This window comes from Glycine soja, chromosome 20 (assembly GCF_004193775.1).
Source record: "Glycine soja cultivar W05 chromosome 20, ASM419377v2, whole genome shotgun sequence".
In the NCBI taxonomy this organism is placed as follows: Eukaryota; Viridiplantae; Streptophyta; class Magnoliopsida; order Fabales; family Fabaceae; genus Glycine; species Glycine soja.
The window spans coordinates 5,213,742-5,224,692 of NC_041021.1; the positions used below are offsets into that span (position 1 = coordinate 5,213,742).

At 28.9% G+C, this 10,951-nt stretch overlaps 1 protein-coding gene across 2 annotated transcripts; it reads left to right on the forward strand.

Annotated features, from left to right (window-relative positions):
- The first annotated feature begins 723 nt into the window (after positions 1-723).
- LOC114401161 lies at positions 724-4,524 on the forward strand. Of its 2 annotated transcripts, XM_028363587.1 has the most exons (9): positions 724-914; positions 1,110-1,381; positions 2,043-2,114; positions 2,294-2,361; positions 2,498-2,654; positions 3,015-3,095; positions 3,198-3,287; positions 3,488-3,531; positions 4,143-4,276. In XM_028363587.1, exons 2-8 carry the CDS (start codon positions 1,115-1,117, stop codon positions 3,503-3,505), a joined length of 753 nt encoding a protein of 250 aa, XP_028219388.1. In that variant the 5' UTR covers positions 724-914; positions 1,110-1,114; the 3' UTR covers positions 3,506-3,531; positions 4,143-4,276. The 2 variants fall into 2 exon arrangements, with proteins under 2 accessions (XP_028219388.1, XP_028219387.1); XM_028363586.1 differs by lacking the exon at positions 3,488-3,531 and having other exon boundaries at positions 727-914; positions 4,143-4,524.
- The last annotated feature ends 6,427 nt before the right edge of the window (positions 4,525-10,951 follow it).

Genomic DNA, 10,951 nt, shown 5'->3' on the forward strand with positions numbered 1-10,951 from the left:
CATTTATTTGTTGTGTAGACCGTAAAAGCAGGTTATGCTGGACTTATGCCCATATACCATAACTTGGACTTATGCCCATATACCCAACTTTAAAAGGGAGGAGGGGAAAATTCCTTAAAAATAAAGCAAATACTCATTTCATTTCTAGGTATAAGACCTTTTTCCAAAAATTTATTTGTTTATTTTTATAAAAAGTTTAATTACTTATTTATTTAGTTTTTATAGTTTTCAAACTTATCTATTTTAGTTTTTATAGTTAATAAGTAAATTTTTTAATTTTTAAAATTTAATAAGTGAATTTTTTAGTTCATAAAATTTACATTTTAATTTGCAAACAATTTTTGCCGTTCAAATTTTTTTAATTTCATGAGTTAAAAAATTTTAACAGTAAAAAATCATTTTGGGAATTAAAATATAAACTTTAGAGATTAAAAAGTTTATTTATTAAAATTTATTTAAAAATTTACTTATTGACAAGGGTCATCCATCCTAGTAAGATTAAATAAACATAAATTAAAATTTCAAAAAATAAAATGCTGAGTCCAAGTAAATAGAAAAACTAAAGATGGAAAAAAATGTTTAGTTATGTCAACCATAGACGTGTGACCCAACCCGACCCGACCTAGAACGGGTCGTTTACGCGGCAACGCAAGACTCCAACAACATCATCATCAAAGCACCCCTTCTTCTCCGAAATGACCATAATGTCTCTTTCTACGTCCAAAAATTCCAACAACTTAGTATTCTAATTACACAAAGCCTCCACGAACAAAAACAAAACAAATTCCCTATACATTCGCACAACGCCATTTTATCATACATTTTCTCTTTCTTTCTCTCTTCCTTGTTTTTCGCTCAAGCCTTTTCTCTCTCTCTTTCTTACGAGTTGCAAATAAAACTCCCCTTTTTCTCCGGTGAGTCTCTCAGATACCCTCATTTTCTCGGGATCCACCGATTCACCGCGCGATCCCGGGGTTTTTCTTTTTTTCCCCTTTTTCTCTTCAACCCCTCTTCTTTCATTTCCTTTTCCTTCTTCTTTTTCTTTTTTTCTTTTCAATTTTTTGTTTTAATTTTTTATTTGAAAAAATATAAAATTAAAAAAAAAATAGGATCAATGAGCGATCATCTGGTGCTGTTCGTGGACCGGCTGGTGCGACCCGTGCCGATGGTCCAGCCGCTGGCCCAACAGCCCCCCGAGCCCGTGACGCCCGTTGATGAGGCGGCGGCGGGGCCATCCGGGTCGTCTCCGGCGGCGGAGGAAGACGGTGACGACGGCGGAGAGGATGCGCCGCTGCTGCAGCTGGCGGAGTGTCGCATTTGCCAAGAGGAGGACAGCGTCAGCGGTTTGGAGACCCCCTGCTCCTGCAGCGGTAGTCTTAAGGTACATTCCCATTATTATAAATTAAAAATGAAAAATAAATAATAACTTTGATGAAGCGGGGAATTAATACAAAATTTATAAATTTATAAAGTTATTTTTATGCATTTTTTGTTCTCCATTGCAAAATTAAGTCATTTTGTCAACGGGTCGGGACTCTTTTTTGCTTTTGCATTCATTTTGCTTTTATCATTTGGATTTGCATTGGAACACGTGAAATAACATTTTCAACTACAAACTAAACATGTATTAACATTGTTGGGAAGCTATGTGGATCAAATTGGATCCTTTTAGGCTATGTTTAATGTTTGAAAAAAACTTTTGTGAATTTCAATGTACAATTCCGAATTCCTATGCACAAATGAAGAAGGAAAAAAAATTGTTGTTTTGGGAGTAAAAGGATTTCTGACCTCTTTGAGCTTTAATCCAAACATGCACTTAATTGTTGAGAAATGAGAGTGGTTTTCTTGGTGATAATATGAATTATGAATCTGTTTGATGTGCTATTGGTGATGAGAATGAGAAAGAATAAGGAGGGGGGGGGGGGGGGACATTTTGTTTATGAGACATCTTTGTTTTTTTTTTTTTTTCCTTTAATATGCTTGCTTGCATTTCTATTTTGTGTTAATAATGATTTGTGGTTTTTTGGAAATTTTACGTACAGTATGCTCATAGAAAGTGCGTTCAGCGTTGGTGCAATGAGAAAGGAGACATAACTTGTGAGATATGTCACAAGGTATGATTCTTTTGTATGTGATTTTCGCATATAGTGAAATTTTTGTTATTTGAAATTTGTGATGATGGTCTGGTCATGGTAATGATTCAATTATTCTGTACAATGGTATCTCTGGATTGAACCAAATGCTCTGTGTGTGTGTACTGAATTTCTTTCAATTTTGTATATGTAATTCTCAGTCCTATGAACCTGGTTATACTGCCCCACCACCTCGTCCTCAGCCTGAAGAAACTACCCTTGATATAGGGTAAGCTGGAAGCTTCTTTTTTAAAAGTCTTCATTCCAGTAAATTAGTTTTGAATACAAGCAATCTATTTAAACTCTTGGACATATTTGTTTCAAAGTCTTGTTGTTTCACTCATTAGTTATGATTGTTTTTGCAGTGGAGGCTGGACAATCTCTGGCACGCCATTGGACTTGCGTGATCCCCGACTCTTAGCAATTGCAGAGGCTGAACGTCAATTCTTGGAAGCTGAATACGATGGATATGCTGCTTCTCATGCTAGTGGAGCTGCATTTTGTCGTTCAGTTGCTTTGATTGTAAGGCATTCATCTTGAAATCATTTTTAACAAATTATCTTTAGAATTCAGTCATATTTATGTTCACCAAACAAACATTCTCTAGAGGCCATGTTGTTTGACACTTGACAGTAGATATAGCACCGAAAGTATCAAGCTTTAGGCATACTTGTTTGGAATTTTACGTAAATCAATTGTACTTGTCATGATCTTTTGGGTCCATAGCAACATTGACTATGCTAGTAGTATTATAAGCTTTAGGCATATTTGTAGTTAGAAGATTAAGGAAATCATTTGTACTTGCTTTGCTATGAATATGATCTTTAAAGTTTATAGTGACATTGACATGATTTTAAGCCTAATCCATTTTATTTGGTGCAGTTAATGGCCCTTTTACTCTTGAGGCATGCACTTTCTGTCACAGATTCTGACGCTGAAGATGATCCATCCACTTTTTTCTCTGTGAGTGACTTTAGTTCATTTTGGATAAGTGGTTAACACAGTATTTGTATTGCATTCAAATACATTGTCGGCCTAACCTAATTACACAACCAAACTCTGCAGCTTTTCTTGCTTCGTGCTGCTGGTTTTCTTTTACCTTGCTATATCATGGCTTGGGCAATCAGTATTTTGCAACGCCGGCGACAAAGACAAGTAAGTTTCAGTCTTGGTTCTGACTAATTTTTGTTCCAACTTTGCTAATTCGGTGTTGGTTTGTTCTGTTTTGAAATCTTGCTTTTTGGCTCCAACTTTGTTCATATCTCCTGGTCGTGTTGCTGAGAGATACTGTAACACATGTATTGTGTGTTTGGTTTCATGGTGGGAATAATGAGTAATGCCAGTTTTGACTGCAGATAAATTTGATTTTATAACAACATAGATGTTTGGTTGTTTCTAGGTAAAATTGATTTTGTCTCAAAACTTTGGTTTAACTAGAAGTGATAAAATGTAGCTTTTGGTTGGAGTTGAAAAATTAAGGTTAAATTAGTTTTTGTCCTCTAATTTATTATTTAGATTTGATTTGGTCCTTTATTTTTTGGGTTCAATTTGGTCTTCTAATCTTTAAAACTGAATCATTTTGGTCCTTTTGCCTAAATTAAATTAACGGTGTTATGAAATGTGCATTTTGTGGCGGCTTTAAACCGCCACAAAGAACAATTTCTTAAGATCATTGATCCAATTTTGACGGTAGAACCAAATTGAATCTAATTTTTAAAATTAGAGAACCAAATTGAACCCAAAAAAAATTAGAAGACCTAATTGAATCTAAAAAATAAATTAGAAGACTAAAAAACTAATTCAACAAAAAATTTACACTAAATTTCAGCAAACTTACTTTCAAGATAAAATCATCCTAACAGAAATTACCTTACTTGAAAATCAATTTTACAAAGTCAACTCCATTCAAAATCTATTTTGCAAACATTCATCCAAATGCACACACGTAGATGGATTGCTAGTTATTTTCTAACTAGTAACTCTCATGGTTTTCATGTTATGGCGAAACAGGAGGCGGCAGCACTAGCGGCAACCCAAGTTGCTTTCGTTCTACAATCCGGGCAGCGTAGGGGTCTGCAGTTTGCAATAGCACCAGGACCACCAACAATGAATACACACCAGCAGGAACAAGTGTAATTTTTTGTATGCCACCAGTGTATGTAACAAGGCTTGTTGGAATGATGCCATGCATTTTTTTACTCATGATTTTCTGAGCTCTAATTTACGTACATACACACTAGCTTGAGCTACTTTGAGATGGTGCATAATATTTCTTGGATCCATTGCCTTAGAAAAGAAACATCTCATTTTGTTGTATTGCAGCTTCAAGTCTTTGAAAGTTATAGCAATGTTAATTAAGCTAAAAAGTTAACATGTCATTCCTTAGGGATAAGGTTGTTTCCGTGCCTGTTTTTCTGCACCGTAATAATCATAATGATTCAAGCAAACAAACGGTGGGAGAATTTGACAAGATTTTTTGCATTAATTAGATCACGAGAATGTTCCGTATGTCTTCGGTGCTTGTTGGCTTTTTTATGCTTTCTGGTTTGCTTCCAAATTGTATTGGCTTCTCCAATAGAGATATTGCGTCATGCAGACTAAAATTTCCATCGTTAGAAGACGTTTTCTATTGAAAAAAAAAAAGATTATACACTCTTAGTGTAAATTTTTTTAGTCATCTAATTATAATCTATCATATATAATAAATTTATTAATTTTTAAAATAATTATATTAAAATAATTTATGGTTGAATGATTATCTAAAATAATTATCTAAAATTTTTATCCAATCATGTAATTACATCACTTCATAAACATTAAAATCTCACTTCAAAAACATTAAACTCTTTGAATGAATGTTACATACATTGGTGTACACATACACAAAGTAGATACAAAATAAGAAGTCTCTTGAAATCAGCCAACAAATTGATAATTGACGAGTAACTTTCTGGTTACAATTACAATAGAACATTATTCTTAGCTTAAAAAGTGATAAAAGAAAAATGATTGTCGAATTGTCTTTAAAATAATCATTACTTTATCCTCAATTACAATCAAACATTTTGAAAAAGAAAAATAATAGGTAATCACTGAAGGGTACTTCACAATAAATTAAGGTAAGGGGTAGTGGATTGGTCAACGCTTGTTATGTTGAAATTAATTTTTTAGATGTTCTTCGTATTTATCTTGATTTTCTTCTCGTTTTGATGTATTTCGGTTTTAAGTTTCTTAATTTTTTAAAATTTAAATCAGTTTTCAAATTTTAGTTAGTACTTTCAGTTTTTTTTCCTAGTTTTTAACTTGTCATTTTCGTTTTGTTTTTAAAACTTATATCACATCATTCAAGAAGAAAATATCTAAAACATGTTTTGACCAAAGTGTTGGATAATCTCAAGGAAAGGAAAGAGATACATGAAAAAAAGTGAAATGAAAGGAGAAAAGAAAAATGAGTCTCATTCTTTCACTCTCTGACACTACTAACCCAGCATTTGATCACACAACACTCTTCTTTCAGAAAATATCACCTCCCATCATCTTTGTTACTTCTCCCAGTGCATAGCACCTTTGGTTCTTAAACCACAATATATTGATCGAAATCAACAATGTCCCCGTAAACCTGTTGTGAACTTTTTGTCTTTGTTTTCATGGATTAATGACAATTGCCTCGGCCTACTCCCATTTTCTCTTTTATTTTAGCAACATGTGGGCTTTAGCCCGTTTCTTCCTCCAGTCAATAAGACTTGGTTGGGTGGCAATTGCTTCATGCACCTTTTTAATCTTCCTGAAAATCTAATCCATAATGTATTTATATTATGAATTAATCTTTCTTAAATTTAAATTTTTACTTTTCAGAATGATTAATGCAAAATGTAAATTACATTCTAGATTAGGGCGTAGGAAGCAAATCGGAGGTGCAGGAAGCAATAATATGTTTGAATCCTCTCACAATCCAAATTGTTAGGGATATTCATGAGTGATCTATGAACACAAACGGACCCAATTAGTTTGGCTTAGATTTTTTTTTTTAAGATTTTGGGTCAAATCCAACCGATCAGATTAATGTATGGGTCAATTAATGAGTTTTATTTTTTAATCCAACTCAATTTATAACATAATTAAATTTATTAATGAGTAAATTAATTATTAAATATAAAATACATTAATTTTAGCTAGCATAATTTATTAAATTATTAAATTAATTCATCCATTATTCTTTTTCTTTTTTAAGTTGATTGTTTTTATCTATGTCTTAATTTTGTTTGTGTTTCTTATGTTAATATAATATTTTTAATTTTTAAACCTAATTAACTCAATCCGACCTAATCTATTTATGATCAGGTTGGTTTGGATAGAGTTTGTCAATAAAATTACACAAACTCAATCCAGCTCATAAAATTTTGATCGAAAAATTTAATTAAATCCAACAAATACACCTACAAATTTTCATTTTTGGCAAATGCTATTTTTACTAGTGCAATCTCAAATATTTTTGGGGTCGAAACAAAAACTAAAAAAAGGAACTCCTAAACAATGGAAACGTAATTCATAAATAATTTATCGACAAAAAATTTCATAAATTTATAAATTCAACAATAAAAAAATAATACACTAATATTAAAAAGTTCACCAAAGTTAATATTTTTTTTTTAGATTTTTTACAAGTTGTAAGACCCCTCAACATGTGGGTCATGAACCCTCTATCACCTTATCACCTTGCACATGTGTATTTGACGAGAGTGATTCTTACCTCTCCTTTTTTATCATATACCTCCTCTTCCTCCGTTTTCTCAAAAATACCCTTTTAATGTACCTCCAACGATACCAGTTCATGATCATACTATTCATTGTCAAGCGAAAGCAGCACTGCATGAAGCTCCGTGTTCTTTTTATCAGCTGGTTTTCGCCAACGCCTCGGCAAAGATATACCGGATCGACGCTGCTGGGTTGTGGTTTCTCACCTGGTCTTATTAATAAACTTTATCTTTATATTAATAAAAGTAAAAAAAAAAAAGTTTTAGAAGGAATCCTTAAACATTTGAGTGAGAAATTTTCAGATAATTTATTTTTAAATAAATTTTACAATTATAAATTAATTATTATCAAGTAATCATGATAAGTATTTAAAATTTTGAAAATTTAGATTAATTATTAACAATCTGATTTGAAATTCTAAACACTTAAATTTATGATAATTAATAAAATAAATTAATTATCATCAAGTAATTATTATAATTATTTGAAAATTTGAATAATTAGATTCATTATTATCAATATTTTTATCTTTATATTAATAAAAATAAAAAAGTTTCGGAGGAAATTCTTATACATTTGAATGAGAAATTTTTAGAAAAAAAATTATTTATTTTTTATTCATAAAACGATATAAATATTTTTTTACTGAATAAAATCATATAAATATAACAATTAAGGTAATTATGATAAGTATATATATCATGATTTAAAATTCTGAATAATTAAATTAATTATTATCAACTCATATATATTTTGAGATTTTTTTATTTATTTTTAATTCATAAAACCATGTAAATATAGTGATTAAGGTAATTATGATAAATGTATATATTTTTTTTAATTTATGAATAACTAAATTAATTATTATCCACACGTATAAATTTGTAGAGAATTTTTTTTATCTATTTTTAAATTATAAAAATATAGTAATTAAGGTAATTCCGATGAGTGCATATATTCTAATTTGAAATAACTAAATTAATTATGATCAAAACATATGTATGTTTTAATCAATGAATCATTATAACAATGAATCGTTCCAAGAAAAGGATTATTATAATAAAAAATTGAAAAATGAAATAATTTTGATATTTTAAACCAATTATGAAAAAAATAAAAGTAAATAATCAAAATCAAGAGAAATATATTGCTATTATCATTAATATCAATTTAAATTTATTTAAATTCAAATTAAATGATAAATATTAATTAAAGTAACAAAGATTTAAAGAATAAAAAAATGAATTAGAGAAGATTAAAATAAGTTAAAAAAATCAATATTAAAAATTTGCAGTAAGAAACTAAAAGAGAATTACAATAAATAACAAAAATTAAATAAATAGAAACTAATTTTGGTTATCGTTATTATCAATTTAAAGATAAATTAAGCCTTTATGTTTTCTTATTTTATTTAGGACATTTAAATTTCTTGAACCCCTAACTTTTATTAACATCTTTTCTTAAGTAACTTAAGTCATGCTTTATTTAGCTAATTATTTTTATTGTCGAATATTGGGTATTAATTTTTTAAAACTTAAATTAGACTAATTATTTTTGAATAATTAATCTAAATTTTATGTGTATATATGTAATAAATGTGTCTAAAAATATAGATAATAAATGTAAATTAAAATAAAAATTTTATAATTTTAAAATATAATAACAAACATGTATATGGCACGGTTCATCATACTAGTTTTAATAAATCTAATGATGTGATTGATAAAATTTAATTTTCGTAAAATTATTAAAGTACTATTTTACAAATTTAACAACCCATATCAATTAACATAGAATCAATTATTTTATAATTTTGTATAATTAATTTTAAATTACTAAATATAAATAAGATGTATAATTAAATTAAATATTTTTATCCATAAATTTTATATTTAAACATAAATCACAAGAGAAATTGATTGAGTGGTAATAAAAACTATATTGACACGCCAATTATTCGAACACCTGACCCGATTGAAGTACTTTATTTATTTTTATATAACTACGATAGGTATTTGACCGAAGGACATAAAATTAAAGAGAATTGAGATGCATCCAAAACAAAATATATAGGAGATTATATGCAAGTATCATGTACTCAAGAATAACGGGCTAAATCTTATCTTTTATTAAAAGTTAAAAATGCTTTTGTCAGAAGATATTTTGTTTTTCCCACCCTTGATCTTATCTGTATCCGTAATATATTGTATGAAAGTTCATAAATGCCTTTAGATGGATGCTGATCCACCAACATTTGTAATTTACTTTGCTATACATACATTATCTCTTCAGATTATGTATTTATTTATCGAAAAACATAAAAAGAAAGCAATGGGCCTGTTAATCTTGGGTCCACAATATGCATTTGACCTAAGGAATCTGGTTCTGTTAATCAAAAGCATGGGTGCCTCTCTCCCAATCAATGCAAGCTTCAAAATATTGCATTTGGGTTATGTCACTGAGTCCCAAACAATTGTTGGAGACTTGCCAGCATACTTTTTTTTTTTATATAATTATTGTATTGATATGAAATTATCTCTGATCGAAAGTAATAATAAATTTTTATTGAAGACCTTATACATAAAATAAATATTTTTTAACATTATTTATTGTATATATAAAAATCAATTAGAATTTGAATTCTCAATTATTTAATTAAGAGAGATAAATCAAGTATCACTTATGTCAACCTTATTTGGTGACTAGGCAGCATATGATCACGGCATGCTTCCCTTGCCATAACTTCAATTATTGCACTAAGGTCATGTTAGTTGTCTCCTTTACCATTTTTTCACTTAACCCTAACAATAACTTCAATTTTTGCACTAAATCCATGTTGGTTGTCTTCTTTACCGTTTTCTTCTTTCATGTGCAAATTCAGCAAAACAATTGTACTCTTTGCTTTTAGCTCATCCTTGTAACCAAAAGGCTTGATCCTTTTGCACAAGATTCACACTTAAATTTTTCGCATTTTTGGGGGCATGGAAACTAGAAGATCCTAAAGATAGGGGAAATATAAGTTGCTCAAGTTAAGCTAAATGTTTGAGGAATTGAGATTTCTTTGGGTCAAATTGTAATGTCCATGTCTAGTACTTTGTGTCACTCCGCGCATGCCCCATTGATGATGACAAAATTGTCAGCGTACTGCTTCATTGATTCATTGAGGATTTTTTTTACCATGAGACCAAAGAAAAAGCCGAATTTTATGGCTTAGAGTGCTCTCAGCCTCACAGCATACACTAAAATCAGTACACACATTTGGTAGGTGATTATATTGCAATTTATTACGAGAAACTTAAATCGAGCATCTCAAACTCAAAAGGAGATTATTAAATAAGTTGTTTAAAATTAAGTAATATTATTTTAATAATTTTTTTTATTGAAACGAATAATTTGATAGTATTATTTAAGTGAATTGTTTATACAAGTAACAGTTACTTAATTAATTATTACCAAAAAGAATATTATTTTTCAATAAAAAAATATTATTATTCAAGTTAAATTCTTATTTTAACAATTTTAGTGATTGAATAATTTTTTTTTAATATTCTTAAATTTATGTGGTATTGTAATACTCATAAATTTAAAATAAATAATGTATTTAAGTAATCATATATTGTAAATATTTTTAATAATCTCAAGTTTAAGTGTATATTTAGATCATGTTGACAAAATTAATTTTAAATAAATTGATTTTGAAATGATATGATTTATATTTGAATATTTTTATTATAAAATTTTAGTATAGTTTTTTTTATGTAACTCAAAAGCCATATGAAGTTGCTTCAATCCTGAACATGTGAATTCTGTTTCAACGTAAAATTAAATCAAATTAAACATATAAAAATTTATTTAAAATTAATTTTAAACTTATAATCAATAATCAACTTGAAATCAAATATGTTGTAAGTGTTCTTTGGATATATGTTTTGGATGTGAAAAACTATGTTATGATAACTTCACATGAGACATGAAAATTCACGTCAAAAATACATATTTAAATATGTTTAAATCCAGAATTCATATAATACCATTATTCATAATAATCTTACTTAAAAAGATAG